The sequence below is a fragment of the Heterodontus francisci genome, chromosome 6, assembly GCF_036365525.1.
Source record: "Heterodontus francisci isolate sHetFra1 chromosome 6, sHetFra1.hap1, whole genome shotgun sequence".
NCBI classification, from domain to species: Eukaryota; Metazoa; Chordata; class Chondrichthyes; order Heterodontiformes; family Heterodontidae; genus Heterodontus; species Heterodontus francisci.
In genome coordinates, this window is record NC_090376.1 from 122,650,840 (window position 1) to 122,677,887 (window position 27,048).

General features: G+C 42.7%; 1 protein-coding gene across 2 annotated transcripts in view; it reads right to left on the reverse strand.

The window, feature by feature from the left end:
• farp1 (FERM, RhoGEF (ARHGEF) and pleckstrin domain protein 1 (chondrocyte-derived)) overlaps positions 1 to 27,048 on the reverse strand; it is a 274,704-nt gene that overhangs the window by 33,816 nt on the left and 213,840 nt on the right. For both annotated transcript variants that reach the window (XM_068034256.1, XM_068034255.1), the window contains exons 15-19: positions 20,567 to 20,656; positions 14,985 to 15,118; positions 9,748 to 9,829; positions 8,566 to 8,803; positions 1,178 to 1,308 (exon numbers count right to left, since the gene is read on the reverse strand). In XM_068034256.1, coding sequence (XP_067890357.1) covers positions 1,178 to 1,308; positions 8,566 to 8,803; positions 9,748 to 9,829; positions 14,985 to 15,118; positions 20,567 to 20,656 — 675 coding nt within the window. The remainder of the gene's footprint in view (positions 1 to 1,177; positions 1,309 to 8,565; positions 8,804 to 9,747; positions 9,830 to 14,984; positions 15,119 to 20,566; positions 20,657 to 27,048) is intronic.

Below are 27,048 nucleotides of genomic sequence, written 5' to 3' on the forward strand. Positions count from 1 at the left end.
TTAATACTAACATTCCCAGCAATAATTAATACTAACATTTTCAGCAATAATTAACACTAACATTCTCAGCAATAATTAACACTAACATTCTCAGCAATAATTAATACTAACATTTTCAGTAATAATACTAACATTTTCAGCAATAATTAATACTAACATTCTCAGCAATAATTAATACTAACATTCTCAGCAATAATTAATACTAACATTTTCAGCAATAATTAACACTAACATTCTCTAATACTAACATTCTCAATAATTAACACTAACATTCTCAGCAATAATTAACACTATCATTCTCAGCAATAATTAACACTAACATTCTCAGCAATAATTAATACTAACATTCTCAGCAATAATTAACACCATCATTCTCAGCATTAATTAACACTATCATTCTCAGCAATAATTAATACTACCATAACTATTAGCACCATGTCTGCCATTCAGTTAGATCATGGCTGATCTGTATCTTAACTCCATCTATGTGCCTTGCATCTGTAACCCTCAATACCCTCACCAACTAAAAATCGATTAATCTCAGATTTGAAATTTTCAATTGACTCACCGCTCCCCCAGTCTCAACAGCTTTCTGGGGGAGAGAGTTCCAGATTTCTGCTCCCCTTTGTGTGAAGAAGTGCTTCTGACATCACCCCTGAATGGCCTGGCTCTAATTTTAAGGTTATACTCACTTGTTCTGGACTCCCCCCACCCACCCCCCCTACCCCCCACCAGAGGAAATAATTTCTCTTTGTATACATGACCAACTCCTTTAATCATCTTAAACACCTCAATTAGATCATCCCTTAATCTTCTATACTCAAGGGAATACAAGCCTCGTCTATGCAACCTGTCCTCATAATTTAACCCTTTAACCATATGCCTGATGAAATTCAGTCCCTGACTGGATGAATTTAGGTTTTTTTTGTCACTAAAACCATGGCAACACAAGGCTGAATTGCAAGGTTCTTCTCCACTAACACCCAATGATTAAGCTCACACATAAAGAACGAGCAAAGTGTCCAAGAGCAACAGTGTGACCGTAGCCCAGGATTGACCAACGGCTTCAGCCAATGCAGAAAGGATGAAAGTGAAGATAATACACTGTCAACTTGATATCTGATGCAATGATATTTTGGACAATACTTCGTCAAAAAATTATTAGAAGAGAATTTACCCTTCCAGGAATGACAAGATTGTCAATCCCAATCAAGTCCCTCTTCAGCTCGACAAGTTTCTGAAAGTTCTCCATTTTGATCATGGTGCCATGCAGTTGGGCTGCCATTTCTGCCACCTCTGCCAATGCAGCTGGAAGGTGAAAGAAAGAGAAAGATTTGCATTTATATCATGCCTTTCACAACCTGAGGATGTTCCAAAGCAATTTACAGCCAATGAAGTACTTTTTTGAAGTGCAGACATTGTTGTAATGCAGGGAACGCAGCAGCCAATTTGTGCACAGCAAGCTCCCACAAACAGCAACGTGATAATGACCAGATCATCTATTTCTGTGATGTTGGTTGAGGGATAAATATTGGCCAGGATACTGGGAAGAACTCCCTTGCTCTTCTTCGAAATAGTGTCATGGGATCTTTTATGTCCCCTGATAGGGCAGACAGGGTCTCAGTTTAACATCTCATCTGAAAGACGGCACCTCCAACAGTGCAGTACTCCCTCAGTACTGCAATGGGAGTGTCAGCCTGGATTTTGTTCTCAAATCTCTGGAGTGGGTCCTGAACACAAAACCTGGTGACTCAGAGTCGAGAGTGCTACCCACCGAGGTACAGCTAAAAGAAATAAGCAGATAGGGTCACCTCTGTCAAAACAAATGTTCGAATGTGCAGGCAGTACATTACAAACAGTGCCTAAAATGAACATCCTCATAAAAATTAATTTACCTCACAGAAGAACATTTTTTTGCAAAATGGGAAATTTAACACTAAAAAGTTTTCAGAATTTTAAGGTAATAAAAGGGTTTTTGTTCTGGACATTTAAAGGGTCACACTTTTTAGCTGGATCCAATAGAAAAAGATTATTTTTTTAAAAATTCATATATTGTACAAAAATCTATATCTTAATCTTTGACTATTGACATGCCCAGTAAAGAAATCCTGTGTGTGCTTGCGTGTATGTCTAAGTGTGTGTGTATGTGTGTGTGTATATATATATATATATATATATATATGTGTGTGTAGATGCGTGTGTGTGCAGATGCGTGTGTGTGCAGATGCGTGTGTGTATGCATGCATATATGTGTGTGTTGCCTGCCACCTTGTGGCAGTGAATAAGGGCTGTACCTCATATCCAGCACCAAATGTTTGCAGGAAAACTGCACGAGGAATTTGCCCAGCATTCATTCAGGTTCAGACGTAATCAGTTTCATGTAGTTAAAAGGTTTCTTTCTCCTACCATTCAAATGTAATTAAAACTCTCATTTTGACTTTGAACAATCATATATATAAAACACCTTTTCCAACAACAACTTGCATTTATATAGCTCCTTTAACAAAGTAAAAGCACCCAAAGCACTTCACAGGAACGTTAACAAACAAACTTAATACCGAGCCACATAAGGGGACTTTGGATTAGGTGACCAAAAGCTTGGTCAAAGAGGTAGATTTTAAGGAGCAGAGAGGTAGAGAGGTGGAGAGGTTTAGGGAGGGAATTCCAGAGCTTAGGATCTCGGCAGCTGAAGACATGGCCACCAATGGAGTAGCGATGAAAATTGTGGATACGCAAGAGGCCAGAATGGAGGAGTGCAGAGTTCTTGGAGGGTTGTAGGGCTGGAGGAGATTAGAGAGAGAGGGAGGGGCGGGGCCATAGAGGGATTTGAAAACAAGGGTGAAAATCTTAAAATCAAGATGTTGCTGGACTGGGAGGCAATGTAGGTCAGCGAGCACAGGGGTGATGGGTGGACAGGACTCAGTATGAGTTAAGATATGGGCAGCAGAGATTTGGCTGAGCTCAAGTGGATGGAATGGACGGTAAATGATGGGAGGCCAGCCAGGAGAGAGCATTGAAATACCTTGAAATCCTTTCAAGCACAAACTAAGACGAATTATTGGTTTCTATTTCTTCTTCCTATTGTGCTATGTGGAACTTTCAATTTACTTCAAATGATGTGTTAATGAGAACATTTTGTCTGAGTTTGGGTGGGAAAAGTCTCAAATTTGGCAGCTTGAGCCTTCGCAGACTTAAACTGGTTAGTCACATGTTTATTTTAGCATTGTGCTTTTTCCCCTATACCAGAAAATGACCCAACCTAAGTCTGTCCTTACATTTCTGTATTCAAATCCATCATTGACTGCTTCACTGTATAATCTGCAGAGCTCAGCAGCTGGTTCGTACACTGGACTCGCATATCTGTTCAATAAACTGGGTGCAATCCACGATACAAACAAAAGAACAAAGAACAGTACAGCACAGGCCATTCGGCCCTCCAAGCCTGCGCCGATCTTGATGCCTGTCTAAACTAAAACCTTCTGCACTTCCGGGGTCCGTATCCCTCTATTCCCATTCTATTCATGTATTTGTCAAGATGCCTCTTAAACATCGCTATCGTACCTGCTTCCACCATCTCCCCCGGCAGCAAGTTCCAGGCACTCACCACCCTCTGTAAAGAACTTGCTCGCACATCCCCTCTAAACTTTGCCCCTCTCACCTTAAACCTATGTCCCCTAGTAACTGACTCTTCCACCCTGGGAAAAAGCTTCTGACTATCCACTCTGTCCATGCCACTCATAACTTTGTAAACCTCTATCATGTCGCCCCTCCACCTCCGTCGTTCCAGTGAAAACAATCCGAGTTTATCCAACCTCTCCTCATAGCTAATAACCCTCCAGACCAGGCAACATCCTGGTAAACCTCTTCTGTACCCTCTCCAAAGCCTCCACATCCTTCTGGTAGCGTGGCGACCAGAATTGTACGCAACGATCAGGGGATTTTAAACGTAGGGTAGATACGGCCAAAGCCGCTTATGATCCTGTTACCCGCTGGTTCAAAATTCAATCAGGCCCCGCTTACGAAACTGTCCACACCCCCGAGGTCAGCACTGTGAGATTCCGCTCATTGTGCTGGTTCTGGGAGGCTCATCAAATTGCACTCGTTTTCTCAGGTGCACAGGCATTGAGTTGGCATGTTTCAAAAGTTGTTACATATCAAAAATTATTTAACGGACTAGGAGACTGCCCAAGGAGATGGTAGCATAGTGGTTATGTTACTGGGCTAGTAATTGATAGGCTTGTTCTAATGCTGCAGAGACACGAGTTCAAATCCCACTGCAGCAACTGGGGAATTTAAATTAAATTAACAAATAAAATGCTGGTCTCATTAACATTGATCATGAAATTACAGGATTGTTTGTAAAAACCCATATGGTTCATAAATGTCCTTTAGGGAAGGGAATCCACTGTCCTTACCTGATCTGGGCTACATGTGACTGCAGACTCACAGCAATGTGGTTGACACTAAACTGCCCTCTGAAATGGCCTGGCAAGGCATTCAGTTGTATCAAACTACTTAGTGCACACTAATGAAACTACTAAATGGCTCAGTATGGTTTTTTAAAAGTGATTTTCAGTGATTTTAAAATCGAGTGACTCACAAGTGGTGGACTAGACACTCTGATTAAAAATGCTTATTTTTTGTGATAAACCCAAAACAGAACCAGGTTACTGCTCTCAAACGCATCAAGGAATACTGTTTAATAACACAAAAGAAACAATTATATTCTATTCTGCTACCTTTTTTTTCCATTCGGTCCAGGGATGTGGGCGTTGCTGTCCAGGCCAGCATTTATTGCCCATCACTAATTGCCCTTCAGAAGGTGGTGGTGAGCTGCCTTCTTGAACCGCTGCAGTCCATTTGGGGTAGGTACACCCACAGTGTTGTTAGGAAGGGAGTTCCAGGATTTTGACCCAACGAAAGTGAAGGAACGGCGATATAGTTCCAAGTCAGGATGGTGTGTGGCTTGGAGGATAACTTGCAGGTGGTGGTGTTCCCAAACATCTGCTGCCCTTGTCCTTCTAAGTGGTAGAGGTCGTGGGTTTGAAAGGTGCTGTCTAAGGAGCCTTGGTGCATTGCTGCAGTGTATCTTGTAGATGGTACACACTGCTGCCACTGTGCGTCAGTGGTGGAGGGAGTGAATGTTTGTGAATGGGGTGCCAATCAAGCGGGCTGCTTTGTTCTGGATGGTGTCGAGCTTCTTGAGTGTTGTTGGAGCTACACCCATCCAGGCAAGTGGAGAGTATTCCATCACACTCCTGACTCGTGCCTTGTAGATGGTGGACAGGCTTTGAGGAGTCAAGAGGTGAGTTACTCGCCTCAGGATTCCTAGCCTCTGACCTGCTCTTGTAGCCACAGTATTTATATGGCTACTCCAGTTCGGTGTCTGGTCAATGGTAATGCCCAGGATTTTGATAGTGGGGGATTCAGCGATGGGAATGCCATTGAATGTCAAGGGGAGATGGTTTGATTCTCTCCTGTTGGATGGTCATTGCCTGGCACTTGTGTGGCGCGAATGTTACTTGCCACTTATCAGCCCAAGCCTGGAGATTGTCCAGGTCTTGCTGCATTTCTACACGGATTGCTTCAGTATCTGAGTCGTCGCGAATGGTGCTGAACATTGTGCAATCATCAGCGAACATCCCCACTTCTGACCTTATGATTGAAGGAAGGTCATTGATGAAGCAGCTGAAGATGGTTGGGCCTAGGACACTACCCTGAGGAACTCCTGCAGTGATGTCCTGGAGCTCAGATGATCGACCTCCAACAACCACAATCAGCTTCCTTTGCACTAGGATTGCACTGGTTCATGGAAGATTTTACGTTTGTGATTATATAAATGTATTTTAGTCGAAACTTTAAGTGTACTAATACTATAAAAATCAATATTAATTCAAGAATATTTTGGGTGCAATTAGGAAATTCTACCCCATGATCTTAAACAGACCCTCAAATTTATTCAAACAATTTTGCTGAGAATGCATTCTTAAAACAAGGGAATGATATCACATTCGCTGCTATTTAGAGACTTTTAGAATGAATCGGTGGCTTGTAATTTTTCAGACCTCAAAATTCTGCTGTTTTCCACAGAACTGACATGAGAGCCACTGTGTATTGTGATGATCTAGAGACATCATTAAATTCAGCCTCTGCACCACATTCCCAACTCTGCATTGTGATTCCACTGGATCAAACTCACTTCCCTATAGTTAGTCTGAATTATGATGACAAAGCTGCTGGGCTCACTGTAATTATTCTGTTCTTGTTAAATTAATCTCACACTTCTGCATAATCAGCACTCACTTCGAAATAATTCATCCCACCACCATGATTGCTGAAATGGAAGTCAGACTCCCAATTTAACCAAGGGCAGCTGATTTCTTCACATTAACCCTTCATTCCCTGCTGCACAACACCAGACTGATCCCATCACTGGCTGCATCACTACAAACCCCTCCTGTGTGTCCTTACCATGACAACACCCTGTTTCCCTGACAATATAGTCATGCCTGTAATCTGAAATGAAAACGTGCTAATATTTATTTCTTAATAAATGATTTAAGAGTGTAAGATACAGAAATACCTTACAGAACTGTGCAGGTTTAACACCAAACCTGTCAAACAACAGACTACTCCCTTGGAACTGCTGTTTGTGAGTTATCTGTGACTCACTCTGTAGGAATAAATTCCCATCTTCTGCCACTGGGTGCAAGTCAGGCTTTGCGTGGTGCTTATTTAGTGCAGCATTTACACAGCCACCCGTTCCGAGTTGCAAGCTCTGTTCACCTGTTCAAACCCAACCAGGCCTTTCATTGTATTGTGTACGGTCTCATGTAACATGTGTGTGGAAGTGGACATTAATGCAGTCCAACCTCATTATGACAAAATCTGTTGTGTTATAAAATGGGGCAATGGCATAGTGAACATCCTAGAAACACAGCATCACATACAATGTAGCTTGCCAATGCTATGTGGATGCATTCCAGGAGGTTTCATCACATGACCTCCAGCTTCCCTGCCCACCCCCCACCATTGATGGCCCAACATGTCCATCCTTGCACCGGTCACCTTCCCACAGCCAATCGGAAAGAGAACAGACTCTTTGTTACCCGATTGGCTGATCCTTATTTGTCAGTCATACAGTATTTTTATAACCCTTGAACAAAAGTGTTGAAAGAAAACCCTTTCTCTTTTAATGCTGCTATGTTTTCTGTCCTTTGAGGTTAATCTCCAACTCCTGGAGGGTTGGCAACCCTACATGCAACATGTCAGAGGCAAGGGTCTACACGATATAGACCGAGATCCAAGTTCCTCAATGGCTTATTTGGTAAATGCATTGCCTGTGTAACTCAGAATAGACAGATGCTCAGCTTGATTCCCAGCCTCTACTGAGTTAGCTGATCCCAGGATTGCTAAATAATCAACCACTTATCCTGTGACAGTGCCCCTGTGTTCTAAATTCCCCAGCCAGGGAAAACAACCTCTCAGCATCTACCCTTATCCAGCCCCTTCAGGATCTTGTATGTTTCAATGAGATCACCTCTCATCAACTCCAGAGAGCACAGACCCATTTTACTCAGCCTCTCAACATAGGACAATCCCATCATCTCGGGAACCAATCTAGTGATAAACTTTCAGGTTGTAAATATTTGCTACTGTGGAACCATTAGTAAAATATGTTAATGTACAAAATAACATCAATGAAATGTACAGCGCCACTGACCATGTTGACAGTTGTTGGGCAATCTCACCCAATATGTAAAGGTCACAACACAAACAGGCCATTCCGTCCAACTGAACTGGTGTTCACTCTCGCCACGAGCAAATAGTCCCATTCACATTTCACTCACCTTGTTTCCAAATTCTTTTAACCCCTACTCCTTCATCCACCTATCCAATCCAACTTTAAATGTCACCATAGATTCTATCTCAGTGAATTCCACAGCCTCACAAGTCTGTGTCAAGAAGTTTCTCCTGTTCTCTGTTCCAAATCTCTTACCTTTCATCTTCTATCTATGGCCAACAATCTTTAACCCTTCAGCTACTGGAAACTTTCTCCCTCTATCTATCCTGTCCTACCCTTTCACCATTTTGAACACTTCTGTTATATTGCTCCGTAATCTGCATTGTTCAAACAACGAGAGACCCACGTTTTTCTAGTCTTGCTTTGTATTTCATTTCCACATAGCAAGCAGTATCCTAGTAAATCTGTGTTGTGCCCTCTCTCAAGTCTAATGTCCCCTCGATAATGTAAAGGCAAATACTGCACACAGTTAATATTTGTGAATAATCTTATTTACATTCTAATTTTGTTTCAGCATTGGGCAAAACTGTTAGAGGGGATGAAAGGTGTCAAGTGAAACTTTGAAATTTGGCATTTCTTACTGAACAAGAGCTGATACACTTTGTTTAGTTCATGTACTGTCCCAGTGCCATTCCTACTCCTATCCCATTCATTTTCCCAGTCCCATTCATACGTTCGTCCCATTCTCAGTCCAGCCTGTCCCAGCCCAAGAGTCATCGAATGTGGTGAAAACTTTTCCCCACTCGGATTCACTTCCATACCTCTCGAGTCTCTGAAATCCACATGAGTGGGCGGGTAGTGCTTGCAGAGCCTCTCCAGAATCTGCTTGTAATGCATCAGCCGGTGGAGGGGTCGCAGGAAGAAGATGTTGAGGGGAAGGTAGCAGACTTTCTGCTGCTCAAAGTCCCGGCATACTGCCTCCAGCCTCCGTGAATTACGAATTGCTTTCTCCAGCTCCATCAGAATCTCACTGTGTTTCTGCAGGTGCACTGTGAGTTGCTGCCGAGAGAAGAAATATACAGAGGCATACTAGTGAACAAGCAGTCAGCACAGAGTGCTCCATATTCTGAGCACTAGTTAGTTTCCTTTCTACTGTAGGATGCTAGGGTTGAAGAAACATCTACCCTCCTGAGACCCACAGTCACAAAATACAGGGGGGATTTTAAGGTGGGAGGGATTGGGTGCTAGTGGGGGTGGGGTAATGGGCAAAAACCTGTGCTAGGAAGCTGCCTTCCGGGTTTTAGGAGGTGGGACACAGGTCGGCAAGTCAACATGCTCCCAGGTGGTGGGTTGGCATTTTAAATATGTTAATGAGGCTGGAAGCCTTGGATTTAATCTGATTTTCCAGTTTAATTCCACGTTTCCCGGGCCTCAGGAAGGCTGGCAGCTGCAGCAAGGGTGCAAAGAAAAGAAAGACTTGCATTTATATAGCGCCTTTCACAACCTCAGGAGGTCCCAAAGCACTTTACAACCAATGAGGTACTTTTGAAGTGTCGTCACTGTTTTAACGTAGGAAACGCAGCAGGCAATTTGCACACAGCAAGATCCCACAAACAGCACGGTAATAATGGCCAAATAATCTGTTTTTAGTGATGTTGATTGAGGGATAAAAATTGGCCAGGACACCTGGGAAAACTCTTCTTCAAAATGGAGCTGTGGGATCTTTTACGTCCACCTGAGGGGGCAGACTGGGTCTCAGTTTAACATCTCATCTGAAAGATGGCACCTCTGACAGTGCAGCACTCCAGCACTGGGACTGTCAGCTTGGATTTTGTGCCCAAATTGCTGGAGTGGGACTTGAAGCCACAACCTTCTAACCCAGAGGTAACGATGCTACCAACCGAGCCATGGCTGACACTATCGTCAATGTATAATCAAACACTCTAAAATAACTTTTTAAATAGTGATACAACAATATTTATGTTGAGAGTGTGGATACATACCTTCATGGAACGCAAGTTTTTCAGCATCACATCTCCAATCCTTTGGTAATCACCTTTAATATGGGCATTGGACCTTCCTTCCCTGTCAGTGTACAGAGCAAGAAAATGTATATTATACCATGAAATCTTTTAAAAACAAATACCAAAAGTGTCCTATCAATGTTAAAGGTCAATGTTATTCATCACAAGTACAATTAGTAAAATTCTGATCAATAAAAATTAGAAAATCTGATAACTTTTTAAAATCTACAGTGCTTTAAATATTGTTTTCAAAATCCTAATATTGTTATAGTTCTCTGAAACATAATACTGCCGTCTTCTAAAGATTAACCCAGATTATAATCCATCCTGCTTGTTCCTAGTTTCTCATGTATTGCTTCTCTTAATTATTCTTTCTTGTTCCTCTCATGCTCTGAATGTGTTGTCCCATTCATCCTACGTTATACCGTGTATCTCTCTATCACCCTTACTTCCTCGGACTGTTCACCTGCTCAACTCCCCCACTCTTCAATCCCTCCTCCAATCTACTGCCATTTAAAACCCAAGATTGCTGACAGCTGAGTTATCTAGCCCAATCTTTTCAATCTTAATTCTTGATGGGCTTTAGACTTTCACTATGTTTGCAGCTGGAAGGCAGCACAGTGCCGAATTGAAAGACAAGGCACTGTTCCTCGAGCTTGTGTTGAGCTTCATAGAAACAGCGAAGGAGACCGAGGACAGAGTGGAAGTGGGATAGAGAATTAAAGTGGCCTTGAACGATTATCCCTTTTGTCCTTTAATCACTCCTGCCCTCCACCCTATCATAGACTTTCCTTTTTAACTCTCCTCCACCTCCTTTTCTCCCTGGCTCTGTGGTTACTTAGAAGCTGTTAAATCTCCAATTTGGTCCAGTCCGGTCACCGACCTGAAATGTTATTCTGTTTCTCTCAACAGATGCTGGCTAACCTGCTGAGCATTTCCAGTTTTTAATTTCAGGTTTTCAGCATCTGCAGTATTTTGCCTTTTGTATTTCTTAAATGGTAAGAGATTAGAAAGTGTAGATGTACAATGGAACCTGGGTGTCCTCGTCAATAATTCACTGAAAGCTAACATGCAGGTGCAGCAAGCAATTAAGGCAGCTAATGATATGTTCGTCTTTATTGCAAGAGGATTTGAGTACAGGAGTAGTAAAGTTTTGCTTCAATTGAATAGAACCTTAGTTAGATCGCACCTGGAAAATGTGTGCAGTTTTGGTCCCCTTACCTTAGGAAGGATATTATTGCCATAGAGGGAGTGCAACGAAGGTTCACCAGACTTGTTCCCAGGACGGTGGGACTGTCCTATGAAGAAAGACTGGGGAAACTGGGCCTGTATTCTCCAGATTTTTGAAGAATTTCTCACTGAAACTTACAAAATACTTCAAGGGATAGACAGGGTAGATGCAGCTAAGATGTTTCCCCTGGTTGAGGGAGTCTAAAACCAGGGGACACAATTTCAAAATAAGGGGGAAGCCACTTAGGACAGAGATGAGGAAAAATGTCTTTACTGAGAGGGTTGTGGACGCTCAGTCATTGAGTATGTTTAAAGCAGAGATTGACAGACTTCTAAATACCAATGACATAAAGGGGATATGGGGATAGTGTGGGGAAAAAAGCATTAAAGTGGATGATCGGCCACAATCGCATTGAATGGCGGAGCAGTCTCGATGGGCTGAATGGCCTATGATCCTAGCAAGTTTTAAGGAACGCAGTTCCGTCTGTGCACCATTTGAGATTCTTAAAGACAGCATTGTACTGACTTAGTTTTTAGAAACTATCTTGGTTATGGGAAAAGAGAGAACAGAAAAAACTTGCAACACAAAACATTTATCTTGAAAATAGTAACTATTTTTCGATATAATTAAGTCTGAATGTGTAGAAACCTTAAATATTTTTGGTCATCTGCACCAATTTGTAATGCTCTGGTTTTCACATGTCTACTATTAAGTACAACATGGGGTACGGGTCATTGCGATCAGTTTCCTGGCTTTGATTCAAGATGATCATTAGATGAAACTTAAATAGCTAAAAATAGTTTTCCAATTAATGTGTTATAATGAATATTTGCAAATCGTTTTCATTGCACCAGGGTTTGCTAAGCTACCATTACAAAACTAATGACCTTGTAAGTGTTTTACAGAGGAGAATGCAGCACGGCTAATTTGATCAATGTGTCTAAAAGCCGTGCATTACACAAGATACTGAGGATAGCTGTACGACAGCTGGAAAGTGCGAACCAGACAAGACTGCATTGAGAGTTAACTAAAAATTCTAAAATCCGACACTGACAGGACTGTATACAGTTCTGGTTGCCACACTATAGGAAGCATGTGATTGCACTGGGGAGGTTGCAGAGGAGATTCACCAGGATGTTGCCTGGGCTGGAGCATTTCAGCTATGAAGAGAGAATGAAAAGGCTAGGGTTGTTTTCCTTAGAGCAGAGAAGGCTGAGGGGGGGACCTGATTGAGGTATACAAAATTATGAGGGGCATAGATAGGGTAGATAGGAAGAAACTTTTTCCCTTAGTGGAGGTGTAACCAGGGGGCATAGATTTAAGGTAAGGGGCAGGAGGTTTAGAAGGGATTTGAGGAACAATTTTTTCACCCAGAGGGTGGTTGGAATCTGGAACACTGCCCGAAGAGGTGATAGAGGCAGGTAGAGGTATGCAAAGGAAACCCGACCCAAGTCCGAATGCTGGACCCGGAAGCCCGACCTGACCCGAACCCGACACAGGCCATCGGATCCCACCGGGGCGGGTCGGGTAGCAGGCCTTTACCCATATACTGATGTAAAGGCCTGCCACCCGACCCGACCCCGACGGGTCCCGACAACGTGTCGGGTTCGGTTCGGGTCGGACTTCCGGGTCCGGAATTCAGGCTCACGTCGGGTTTCCTTTGCATACCTCTAGAGGCAGGAACCCTCACAAAATTTAAGAAGTATTTAGATAAGCACTGGAAACGCCATAGCATACAAGGCTGTGGGCCAAGTGCTGGAAAATGGGATTAGAATAGATAGGTGCATGATGGCCGGCACAGACACGATGGGCCAAAGGGCCTGTTTCTGTCCTGTGTCACTCTATGACTGAAACCAAGGAACGCTTTCACACTCATTTGATGATGTGGTGCTTAGTTGAGTCGTGTATCATGCTTTGGGATTCCCTACTCCCTGTTAAAAACAGGAAAGAGCACCTTTTCTAGCCATGAGTATTTTTAAAAATCTGCTCGGAAAGTTAACAAAAATAAAGCTTTAATCATAGAATCACACCGCACAGAAGAAGGCCATTCGGACTATCATGCCTGTGCTGGCTCTTTGAAAGATCAATCCAAATAATCCCATTCCCCTGCTCTTTCCCCAGAGCCCTGCACATTTTCCTCCTTTTCAAGTATTTCTCCAATTCCCTTTTAGTTTAGTTTAGTGATACAGCACTGAAACAGGCCCTTCGGCCCACCGAGTCTGTGCCAACCATCAACCACCCATTTATACTAATCCTACACTAATTCCATATTCCTACCACATCCCCTATCTGCTTCCACCGCCCTTTCAGGCAGCGCGTTCCAGATCACAACAACTCAGTGTGTAAAAAATATTTCTCCTCATCGTACTCTGGCTCTTTCGCCAATTACTTTAAATCTGTGACAGGCTGAGGCACAGAATCTTGTCATCACTGCAGACACCAGGGGCTGGAGTTTTAGGCCCTGCTGAGGTGGGAACGAAGGCGAGCAGGCACGGAATTTCACAACACCGGCCGGTGCGCTGGTTCCCCAGCTCCATCGCGCCCCAGCTCATTTTCCCAGAGGTGGGATGGGGAGGGTGGCAAGGCTACCCATCTGCAAGCAGTGGGCCGTCAATTGACCTTGTGAAAGGCCTATTGTCGGAGGCCGACTAGAATTTTCCTCCAGCTTTGGGAGACTGCCCGCTGTCCTTGATTGGACGGTGAGCCGGCCCTTTGGCCACTAACTGGCCAATTCAGGGAAAATCACAGATGAATGACTGTTCCCAAAAGAATTGGGGTTCTGACCCCTATTTGAGCCTGATGGTGGGGTTCCAGAGCCTGCAGGGAAAATCCTGCCATTCAAAGCAGTCTATGACAATGCAAAACTGCAGGGAAATTGCTCCCACCAGAACTTCCTCTGCCTTCATTTCTCCCAGGGGTTAACAAAAACCTACAGAAAAATTCCTAGTGTTTGTGCTTTAAATGGGAATCCAGCTGTAAATTGTTCTGATCAATACTATTTTTTTTTAAAGAGCACTATATTTTAAAGCCTAATATTTTTTAATGCCTATCCATTGACCCCAAACAAGGAGCCTTACAGACAAACCAATTTTGATGAATCTTTAGAATAGAATCACAGATTGATACACTACAGAAGGAGGCCATTCAGCCCATTCATTGTACCTGTGCCAGCTCTTTGAAAGAGCTCTCCGATTGGTCCCACTCCAATGGCTCTGTTCCCATAGCGCTGCAAATTTTTATCCAATTCCCTTTTGAAAGCTACTATTGAATCTTCTTCCACTGCCCTTTCAGGCAGCGTATTCCACATCATAATAAATCATTGAATTTTTTTAAATCTCCATTTTGCTTGTATTCACTATAAAATCAGGCACCTCCATTTTATCTCAAGTCATTCACTGGAAGAGTCAAAGTCAAACTGACAGAATGTGTGAAAATGGGGAAGTTGATCAAGCAAGTAGGTTTATATTTCCTTCTATGTTTCGATCTAAGAAATTGGGTTCTGTTGTATATTTGGTTAGTCTAGCTGGGAAAGATTACTGAGTCTCCACTAAGTTTCAACAATAACTAGTTCATTACATATTGGAGAACTATATACAATTTTATACAAGAATGTTTAACTCCACTGATGCCATGCTGCTTCTCTCTCTCATGTGATCTCTTACATCAGCATAATGGGAGGTATTACTCACACTGTCCCAAACATTAACCCTTTCAAACTCTTATACAACAAGTCCCAGGCTTCTTCACTTACCTTGTTTTAACCGATGCACTTTTGCAACAAGTGAAAGAGTTCCACAATTAAATTGAATACTGCCTTAGCATAGTCTTACACTTGGTTTCACGGCATCTTGGTAGCAAGTGACAGTAGCAAATGCACTTAATGACTTGTGATTGGTGCTGGGTGAATGGGATGGAACAATTTTGTATCTCAGTGGGCATGCAAGCGGAATCCTGGATATGTTTTCCCAAGTACAGCAGGCCTTACCATAGTGCAAGTCTTTGCTCAATCTCCTTCAGAAAACCAGTGTGAAACTTGTATAGTGGATTAAAATTTGAGAAAAGCAATGTCTTCAGTGGTTCCGACATTACATCATCTTTGGCCACAGCACTTTGAAAACACTGCAAGACAGATAATGAAATCAGTAACAGAGCGTGAAGTATAATGATCTATACTGAGCTTACTGGACAATTACTGTAAAGAATACATGCAATAGATGAGCACAATCACACATTAGAATTAAAGAGATTCTCCACGGGGTTAGTGTCAGATTTGGAGTACATTTCAGTAGGTAACTTTTCACTACTGTGATAGAATCTATTACTTTAAAATGCATTACTTTGACTGGAAATAAACAATGAAAAGTGTGTCATGGCGTGGTAAGAGATGGATTTATGTCCGTAATTGCCAATTCTAAGGGTTCCCAATCTCAATCATTATGTCGTAGAGAGTAACTGATTATAAACCAGATGCTCTGAGGAGATACTGAGGAGAAGAGGGAAAACCAGGAGAACCGGTTACACAGGGAACTTGTGAGACAGATTTAGACCTTGACAAATAATAAAAGCAAAATACTGCAGATGCTGGAAATACTCAGCAGGTCTGGCAGCACGTGTGGAGAGAGAAGCAGAGTTAACATTTCAGGTCTGTGACCCTGCTTAAGAGCTGGCCTTGACAAAGGCCTGTACAGCCGGCCCTATCTACTTATGTAGAATTGCATAGAATTTCTAGATCAAAAGCAGGCCATTCAGTCCAACTGGACAATGCCTCCTCCCACCCTACTTTATCTAACTCTTATCAACATATTCTTCTATTCCTTTCTCACTCCTGTTTATTCAACTTTCCTTTAAATGCATCTGTGCTATTTGTCTCAACTACTCCAATGTGGTGGCGAATTCCACATTCTCACCACTCTCTGGGTATGGCACAGGGACACACACGGGAACAGTCGGAGGCCATTCAGCCCCTCAAGCCTGTTCCACCATTTAATTAGATCATGGCTGATCTGTATCTCAACTCCATCTACCCACCTTCATTCCATAACCCTAAATACCTTTACCCAACAAAAATCTATCAGTCTCAGTTTTGAAATTTTCAAAAGAAATAGAAGGATATACTAATAGGGTGAGATGAAGTTGGGCGAGAGGAGGCACGTGAGAGGATAAACACCAGCATGGACCAGGTGGGTTGAATGGCCTATTTCTGTGCCGTACACTCCATACATATAATTTAAAGTTTATGCCCCCTTGTTCTGGACTCCCCCCAACAGAGGAAATAGTTTCTCTCTATCGACCCTATCAACTCCTTTAATCATCTTAAACCGTCAATTAGTTCTCCCCTTAACTTTCTCTACTTGAGGGAATACAAGCCAAGACACTTGAGAACGAAATGAACATTAATAATATGAAACAAACTATTTGTGTAATATTGATTAATTCTTGATGTTTCAAACGTTATTTTTATATTTTCTGCCCCTTATTATTTTGATTTCCTCACACCATTAGCCATATCATAGAAAGGGGATAATCTCTAATGCTGCTCCGTAAAATTCCTCCAGATTTGCTATATTGCTTCTCCCTTCCTGTGGGCAATAGTCTAACCTCTGCTTGATGCTGCCTCTTGTGAAGCAACTGAGGAAAGGAACTTGTCTCGGGTAAATACGGACATAGGCCAGAATTGTACACTGGGTGGGAGGCCCCACCCACCGGCTGCAAAGTCGGGGGTGAGCCCGCCTCTGCGGGGCCTGGGGAGTCATGCTGGGATTTTTCGCTCCCCAGGCCCTTAATTGGCCTTGGGCGGGACTTCCAGTTCTGAGGCAGGAAGTCCCGCCTAATGGAGCTGCCAGCCAATCAGCTGGCCTGCAGCTCTTAGTCCCAGCAGCGCCACTGGGAGGAGTGGCCACTGCTGGGACTACACCCAGCTATTGGAAGCAAGAGGAAGGACAGCCCCAGAATGACCGGAAGTTTTTGAGGCCTCGCTGGGGATAATTGGCCAGACCCCGGCGAGGCAATGGGGGGTGGGGGTGGAGGCAGTTGGGGTTTTGGGGGCAGCCTTCTGTGGAGTACAGGCTGCCAGATCAGGAGGGCACCGCCCCCCAAGCCTGCAATAAGGCCACCAGGATTTACTTGGTGGTGTTCTTGGGGGCCTTTGCTGTATGGCCACCGCGGGTAAAATACCAGCAGCAGTGGGAGGAGGCCCTTAATTGGCAGTTATTTGGCCACTTAAGGGCCTTGATTGGCTTGGGGCGGGCGGACCGTTTCTCACCACCATTGCTCTGCATAAAATTGCAGTGAGAGTGGGAAGGTGTGGAGAATGGCACAACCCCTGAACCCCCCCACCCCCCACTGGCTTCCCACTCAATTTTACAGTCCCCCCCCAACCACCAGCCCGCTCTTTGGAGGGCTGTAAAATTCCAGCCATAAATCTGTATTCTCCTACTCCTACACCCTTGTATCTGCCCCGCCACCCTGTAGTTCTGAAAGAGCTCCATCTTTGAAACCACTGATCCTGACTAGTTCCAGTGTAGGATGGACCAGAGTGGAGACCAGTCACATGAAACTACTTTCTGTGGCGTACCCCAACTTGAGCAAATTGTGGGACAAAAGCATTCCCCATCTCCACACAGACTGGTGAACGTTAATTGAATCCAGATGGTGGAGTTCACAGTCTGGAAAGACAAGGTCGAGTGAGCTAAAAGAGGCTTTGTCATCTAGACCTATCTTGTGATCATGTAAATTTAAACAAAATCTCTTGAAACCCATGAATAACCATTGCCAGGGATTAACGTGAGCTACTATTCATGGCTGTTACCCTGCAAATGTCCAAAGTAATTGGGCCAAATTAAACAGATAATAGAAACATTCTAAAATGCAGTAAAATGAGACATAAAAACAGCTAAACTATGGAGTCTTGTCACTGTCGGATAGGCTAATGGTGACAGGATGTAATTTACTTGCGTTTTTTTAAAAAAGGCATCTGTAATGAAACGCATAATTATTTAATGATGAGAAGTCAAAGCTAATCTTTTCCTTTTATTCAATTTCCTGTTTTGAAGCAATTTGGAATCAAATCAATTTGTTCTGATGACTAACTTTAGTGGCAGCAATTCTATGTTCAGTCCAAAACATTTGTATGAGAAATTATTAACGGCAGAGAAAATAGTTTTAAAAAAACACGCAACATTTATCTCGAGATTGCTCCTTAACCATTTCTGCAACACAACAACAACTTGCATTTATATAGTGCCTTTAACATAATATAGTGCTTTACAAGCACTAAATAAAATTCGTCAGCGAGTCACATAATGAGGTATTAGGACAGATGACCAAAACCTTGGTCAAGGAGACAGGTTTTAAGGAGCATCTTAAAGGAGGAGCAAGAAGTGGAGAGTTGGGGAGGTTTAAGGAGGGAATTTTAGAGCTTAGGCCCTGGGCAGCTGAAGGCATGGCCACCAAAGGCAGAGTGATTAAAATCTGGGGTGCTCAAGAGGCCAGAAATGGCAGAGCACAGAGATCTTGGGGGCTATGCGGTTGGAGGAAGTTATAGAGATAGGGAGACGTCAAGTTATTCCTACAAAACAATTTTAAATTCCATGGAACTTTGCCACTTTTAACCAAGTTTCTTTGTCTCTCATTGTTTTTGCAGGTGAACATGAGCCAAAAGTCAGTAATCAGCAACTTATTTCTATCATTTCTACCAAGTTAATTTTTCCATCTTTCAATAACGCAAGTTTGCTTCTGGGTCACAAAGAATTAACAGTATATTTAATGTAGGGCTTTAATAAAATGAGACTTTATTGTGGAACTGCCAGTATGGAGGAATGTAAACAGCATGACCCAAAACTTCTGGCAAATTTCTTTGTTACTACATGAGACTGAACATGGCTACACTAACACTGTTACAGTTTAGGTAAGTGCATTTCAATTATTTTCCCGTGAGTGGAATCACACTAGAATCATATGTTTGCAAACAATCTTGTTACACCAGTCATGGAGGGAGTCAGTACAGCACGGAAGGAGGCCATTCAGCCCATCGCATACATTCTGGCTCTCTAGAGCAATCCAGTGAGTCCCATTCCTCTGCTCTATCCCTGTAGCCCTGCAAATTTATTTCCAACAAGAGCCCATCCAATTTCCTTTTGAAATTATTGATCGTCTCCGCTTGCACCACCCTTGTAGGCAGCAAGTTCCAGGTCATCACCACGCGCTGTGTAAAAAAGTTCTTCCTCCAGTGTAATTTCTTGCCCAAAACCTTAAATTTGTGTCCCCTAGACCTTGTACCATCAACTAATGGTACCATCCATCTTACCTAAACCTGTCATAATCTTGTACACTTCTATATTTGACCGAATTACTCCAAACACATTCTCGCAGCTTGTTCGTGTACCCTGAGGACCCCATTCTCTCCACCCATCTCTTCAATTCAGTCCTGAATGTTGGTCGTTTCTGCAGTTATAACAGGAATAAAGAATAACCCCCTGCCTTACATCAGCAACAATTGGATAGCATTTCACCTTGGGATAGTGTTGCCAACTCTGGTTGAACACATCCCTGGAGGTTTAATCAAATGACTTCCCACCTCCAACCGCCCTGCCCAGTCAAACAAACAACATTTTTCCTGCATCTCCAATACTGTTATAACTAATAAACTAATAACAGTCAAGGAAACTGCCAAAAACACACTTTTTTCCAATTTACCTCCTGGGTGTTGCTAGCAGCAGTGTCCTAGAGATTAATCTATATTTCCTGGAGACTCCAGGGCAATTCTAGAGGGTTGGCAACCCAAGCTTTGGGTGGGATAAGCACAAACGAGCAGTATCATTATCGGCTCTAACTGCCCACCACACCGTTCCCCACCCCCCCCCCCCACCCCCCTACCCCCAACGCCCATATACCGCCTGATATTCAGTGCTATTCATCATCAGAGCTGAATAACAGGCAAGCGTAAAACCCATTTGAAGTTACTATCCAAAGCAAATTGCAACCCCCATTCAGTCACTCAAATCATTTCGAACTCAAAGCTTCCTGTTACTGAATGAATCACTAGCCAGTTCTTATAATAAAAATACTCACCACAACCAGAGTAAATAACAAATCAAATCAAACACTGGTACCAATTTTCCTGCCCTGTCACTCTACAGGCACAGCATAGCCTAAGTGTGCTGCAGTGTGCTATACCTATTCAGACCAAGATACACCCACTTTTGGTGGGCTAGGCTAGTAACATAGCCCAATCGCACCACAGCCACACACACAGCCACCCACCACCACCCCCCCTCCATACAGAGGCACACATACACAGACACACACAAGGCAGACAGACCAGAGACAGACAAACAGACCGAGGCACAGACAGCGAGACACACACAGTAACAAATCAGACTGTGGAACTCCCCTCTCAGCCATTGAGGTGCTAAGCACGTTCAGTCCTTCTTAACATCGAATGAAACGAGCTTTCCACCCGAGATACATCAAAAAGCTAAACCTTCTTCCTCTCCATTTTTTTTTAGCTCTAATGGGAACACACTGAACATCATTGCAGACAAATACAGATTGTGCATTTCTCCTTACCGTTGTGATGACTTCCAGATCCTTAAGGTAGGTTCGTTCTGTAGTAGACACTTCTTTGGCGATAAAGTAGGCTTTGTCTGCTGGGAACCGCTGCAAAAATCCAGAACACCGCACACCCAACAGATCAAATAGCTGCTACCTGACTTCTTCCTGTCAGTTTATTTGCACAGTATTGCCCAGATTAAATAGAAAGAAACATTGGCAGACAGAACATATGGACTAGCAGCTGATGGAAAGGGTGTAAATCAAAGAGAGAAATAAAAAACTTGCATTTATATAGCGCCTTTCATGACCTCAGGATGGTCCAATGCGCTTGACAGCCAATGAATTGCTTTAGAAGTGCAGTCACTATTGTGATAGGAAACATGGCAGCCAATTTGCACACAGCAAGATCCCACAAACAGCAACATGATAATGATCACATCATGTTGACTGAGGGATAAATATTGGCCAGGAGACTAGAGAGAACTCCTCTGTTCTTTTTGAACTAATAGCCATGGGATCTTTTATATCCACCTGAAGGAGTGGAAAGGGCCTTGATTGAACTTCTCATCCAAAAGTATATTAAAAATGAGCTGCAGCAAGTACTTAATAGGATGAATTGGGAGGTTAGGTCAAATTTGCAACTATAAACGGTGGAATTTTGTGCTTACAGGGCTAAAAATATGAACAAAAACTTAGACAAAGCTAAAGGATATGTGGGAAATGTACAAAATAAAGTTTAGAAAAGCCAAGATGTAGTACGAGTGAAAATTTGTTAGTAAAACAGAAAGTACAATATAAAAAAAAGCTTCCTATAGGCATGTTAGGCATAAGAGGCGAGTCAAGGTAAGGATGGGGCCATGTAAGATGGAGGTGGTAAACCTGGCATCAAGAAGTGGGAGTGACAGAGGTGTTACATTGAATATACAGCACAGAAACTGACCATTCAGCCCAACCAGTCCATGCTGGCAATTATGCTCCACTCGAGCCTCCTCCCATCCTTCCTCCTCTAACTTTATCCTCATGACCCTCTATTCCCTTCTCCCTCATGTATTTATCTAGCTTCCCCTTAAATGCGTCTATACTCCTCGCCTCAACCATCCTTGTGGTAGTGAGTTCCACGTTCTCACCACTCACTGGGTAAAGAAGTTTCTCTTGAATTCCCTATTTGATATCTTGCCAACAATCTTATATTGATGGCCCCTAGTTTTGCTCTTCCCTGCAAGTTGAAACACTCTGTGTCGACTCTATCAAAATAAGTACTTTGCACCTTTTTTTTTTTACAAAGGATAATTGGATTGTAGACCTATCAGCGGGGGCTGTAGAACAGTCAGAGGAGAGATGGTAATAATGAGGTCACTCTAATGTAAGGCAAACAAATCAATGGGACTTCTTGATTTGCATCTCAGAATTCTGAAGAACTGTAGGCTCAGAGCATAACTATCTAAAGTATGGTGGAAAGCAGATTGTGCCACAGATCTGGAAAATGGGAAATGTGACTTGCCTCTTTCACAGTCAAACAGGAAGTCAAAACCAAGTTAGTTGTTGCTTCAGTTGTTCATGAACCAATGGAGACTATAATGTTGGAAGAAATTACTGGGTCCTTGAGGAAACAGGAGTTAATTAGGGTCAATCAGTGCAGATTTCATGCTTGACCAAACTTAAAGAATTATTTGAAGAAATTGAGAGAGGTAGGAGAAAAGAATTACAGTGGGTGTGGTTTTGATGGATTTTCATTTGATAAGGTACCATAGAGATTTGCAGCAAAAATAATGCTAATCTGAGCCATGGCTAAACATCATCTCTAAGGCAGAAGGCTGTGGGTTGAGCTCAGAGACTTGAGCTACTTGAACTTAAAAACCTAGGCTGATTCCCAGTGCAGTACTGAGGGTGTGCTGCACTGTCGGAGGTGCCGTCTTTTGGATGAGAACTTAAACTGAGGCCTCGTCAGCCCGCTGGATGAAAAAGATCCCACGGCCACGATTTCGAAGAAAGGCACAGGGAGTTCTAGTTAGTGGCCTGGGCCAATATTTACCCAACATCATTAAAAACAGATTATCTGGTCATTAGCCCTTTGCTATTAATGGGAGCTTACTGTGCATAAACCGGCGGCTGCATTTCCCTAAACTGCAGCACTGTCTACATTATGGTTGCAAAGTGCTTTGGGACATCCAGAGGTTGTGAAAGGCACTATATAAATGCATGTTCTTGCCCTTTCTTTGCAGAGGGCGCCCACACTTCTGGGTTAAGTAGCCAAGCTTTTTTCCCAGTGATTCAGAACATTTTCAGGCCTCTCAGGGCATAACAATTAAAATAAATATTTTTTTCATAGAATCGTAGAAAGTTTAAGGCACAGAAAGAGGCCACTTGGCCCATTGTGTCTGTGCTGGCCAAAAACGATCCACCTATTCTAATCCCACCTTCCAGCATTTGGTCCATAGCCCTGCAGCTTACGGCACTTGAGGTGCATATCCAGACTCCTTTTGAATGAGTTGAGGGTTTCTGCCTCAACTACCCTTTCAGGAAGTGAGTTCCAGACTATCACTCTCTGGGTGAAAAAGTTTTTCCTCATTTCCCCTCTAATTTTTCTACCAATCACTTTAAATCTATGCTCCCTCATCACTGACCTCTCTGCTAAGGTGAATAGACCCTTCATCTCCACTCTATCCAGGCCCCTCAACATTTTGTACATTTCAATCAGATCTCCCCTCAGTCTTCTCTGTTCCAAGGAGAACCACCCCAGCCTATCCAATCTTTCCTCATAGCCTCATTTTTCCAGTCCTGGCAACATCCTGGTAAATCTCCTCTGTACTCTCTCTAGTGCAATTACATCCTTTCTGTAATGAGGTGACCAGAACTGCACACAGTACTCAAGTTGTGGCCTAACCAATGAGTTATACAGTTCCAGCATAACCTCCCTGCTTTTATATTCTATACCTCAGCTAATAAAGGAAAGGATTCCATATGCCTTCTTAACCACCTTATCGACCTGTCCTGCTACCTTCAGGGATCTGTGAACATTCATTCCAAGGTCCCTCACTTCCTCTACACTTCTCAGTATTTTCCTATTAATCGTGCATTCCTTTGCCATGTTTGACCTCCCGAAATGCATCACCTCACACTTCTCCAGGTTGAATTCCATTTGCCACTTTTCTGCCCATCTGACCAGACCATCAATATCTTTTTGATTCTCCATGCCAGTGCACTAATTACATGTGGCATAGCCAGAGATCAGAGGAAAGCAGCAAATTAATGAGAAGGGTGAGGGGTTTTATATAAGCATCAGCTGATCAGACAGAAAATGCACTAGCAGCCTCAAGTGGCAGAAATATATTCCCTTTCTCAACTGGAAAATGTAGAAGAATACAGTACATACTTCAGAGAAATTGGCAGAAGAACCAGAGGGAGATGAGAAGAATTATTTTTACACAGTGAGCTTTTGCGATCTGGTATTCACTGCCTGAAAGGACGGTGGAAGCAGATTCAATAGTAGCTTTCAAAAAGGGATTGGATAAATAGCTGAAAAGGAAAAGATTTCAGGGGTATGGGGAAAGAACAGGGGGGAGCGGGACTGATTGGATGGCTCTTTCAAAGAACTGACAAACATGATGGGCTGAATGGCCTCCTTCTGTGCTGTATCATACTATGATAATAAAACTCTGAAATTTGAAAGTGATTGTTTTATTAGTCTGAGTTTTTGATTGTTAGTGAGTACGAAGAGAATTTAGCACAGGGAGCTGAATTACACTGTTGATAAACAGTGGCTGTGGGCAGGGGCTTATTAAGCCGGTGGGGGGGGGGGGCACTGGTTTCTGTTTTTTATTCAATGGCACACTTTGCATTCCTGAATGAATATCACTGCATTGCATATACTCCCAATGCCCCTTTCCCATTAACATCCAGAATTGTGGACGGGTGTTTTGTTGAATAGGAAATGGCTCTGCACAACTCCCAAGGCCATAATCAAAGAGGAAAAGGATGTTAGTTGATTATTTTCAAAATTCTGCCATTTTTCAATAACTTGACCTGCGCTCATTAATAAAAAAAACAAAGTTTGAACTCACAGATTTAAAGTGATTGGCAAAAAAACCAAAGTGAGACGAGGAAAAACATAATATGCAGCGAGTGGTTAGGATCTGGAATGCACTGCCTGAGAGTGGTAGAGGCAGATTCAATAGCGGCTTTCAAAAGGGAAATGGATAAGCACCTGAAGGGATAAAATTGCAGGGTTACGGGGATAGGGCTGGGGAGTGGGACTAATTCATATGATCCTATGATTCTATAGGCTATTAAGATTCCATTTCTTTGCAAAGTACTGTGCAACGTGGTTGCTTATTATAGTTTATATTACCAGACTTGTGATGGCAGAAAAAATTATGAATCTTTTAAAAATTACCTTAAACACGCAAGTCACAAGAGAAGATGTCACAGCCAGGGGTGAGATCAGAAAATCTCCACTTGTGACATTCACCATCACGTGACCTGATTATCCAATTAGTGTCACTCTGAGAGTAGAGTATCATCTATAGAATGTACCCTATCACAGGTTAACTGGAACTAGAATGTAAATACGTTGGAGTCAGTACAGAGAAGGTTTACTAGACTAATACCTGGAATGGAAGGGCTGTCTTATGAAGAAAGATTGGACAGACTAGGCTTGCATCCGCTGGAATTTAGAAAAGTAAGAGGCGACTTGATTGAAACATATAAGATCCTGAGGGGTCTTGACAGGGTGGATGTGGAAAGGATGTTTCCCCTTGTGGGAGAATCTAGAACTAGGGGTCACTGTTTAAAAATAAGGGATCGCCCATTTAAGACAGAGATGAGGAGAAATTTTTTCTCTCAGAGGGTCGTGAGTCTTTGGAATTCTCTTTCTGAAAAGGCAGTGGAAGCAGAGTCTTTAAATATTTTTAAGGCAGAGGTAGATAGGTTCTTGATAAGCAAGGGGGTGAAAGGTTATCGGGGGTAGGTGGAAATGTGGAGTAATCAGTTCAGCCATGAAGTTATTGAATGGTGGAGCAGGCTCGAAGGGCCGAGTGGCCTACTCCTGCTCCTAATTCGTATGTTCATATGTTCAGATTCTATTCAGGGGCAAGGGGGCTTTTCAAAAGTTTATAGTTATACATTTTGATAATTACCAATGTTGATTTTTGACTTCCACATTCTCAAGTTGTTTGACGATTTATAATTTTATTTGCATTGTTCATTAGATGATCTTGCCTCCATGTGTATAATATAAAAAGACTTGCATTTATATTGCGCCTTTCACCTCCTCAGGATGTCCCAAAGTGCTTAACAAGTACTTTTGAAGTGTTGCAATGTAGGAAACACAACAGCCAATTTGTGCACAGCAAGCTCCCACACAAACCAATGTGATAAGGATCATGTTTTTTTAGTGATGTTGTTTGAGGGATAAATATCAGCCAGGACGCCGGGGGGAGAGCTGCCCTGCTCCTCTACAAAAATGGTGGTCATGGAATCTTTTACATCCACCTGAGAGGGCAGAACTTTCATTTGAAAGATGGCACCTCTGACAATGCAGCATTCCCTCATTACTGCACTGGGAGTGACAGGTAGGATTACACACTAATCACTGGATAGCTGTTCCGATGCTTTTTATAGAACTACAGTATAACAACAACTTGCATTTATGGTAAAACATCCCAAGACACTTCTCAGAAGCAATACCCAATACATTTTGACACTGAGGCACAAAAGGAGATATTAGCACAGGTAAGCAAAAGCTTGGTCAAAGAGATATGTTTGAAGGAGGAGAAAGATTCAGACAGGGTTAGGGAGGGAATTCCAGAGCTTAGGGCCAAGGCAGCTGAAGGCACAGCCGCCAATGATAGAGCAATGAAAACATGGGATGTGCAAGAGGCTGGAATTGGAGGAGTGCAGAGATCTCAGGGTGTTGCAGGGCTGGTGAAATTTACAGAGCTAGGAAGGGGTGAGGCCATGGAGAATTTTAAAATCGAAATGTTACTTAACTGGGAGCCAATGTAGATCAGTGAGCACAGAGGGTATGGGTGAACAGGACTTAGTGTGAGTTAGGAAATGGGCAGCAGAGTTCTCAATGAGCTTCAGTTTATGGAAAGTGGAAGTTTGGAGGCCAGCCAGGAGAGCACTAGAATCAGAGGCATGGATGAGGGTTTCAGCAGCGGATGAGCAGAGGCAATATAAACTTGGCTTTGTAACCTCCAACACAAGCTATAGTACAATGTGTTAAAGGGAATGAAGTTCTCAGTATGGCAAGAATCAACATGATTAACGAAGGATGAGCTTCTAATAATTATTACTGACAACTGGAATATATAGTTTCGATACAGGTTTTCTTATTCTCAATCATTGTTTGGTGCAGAATTCCTGGACTTAGCTTCTGGGTTTATCTAATCTTCTTAGAACCAAATGTACCTTACTAATTCATACAAAATAAAATATATCCTTACGTACATAGCTATATCAAATAAATTCCTGAAAAGTATTTTAACAGAATTGTT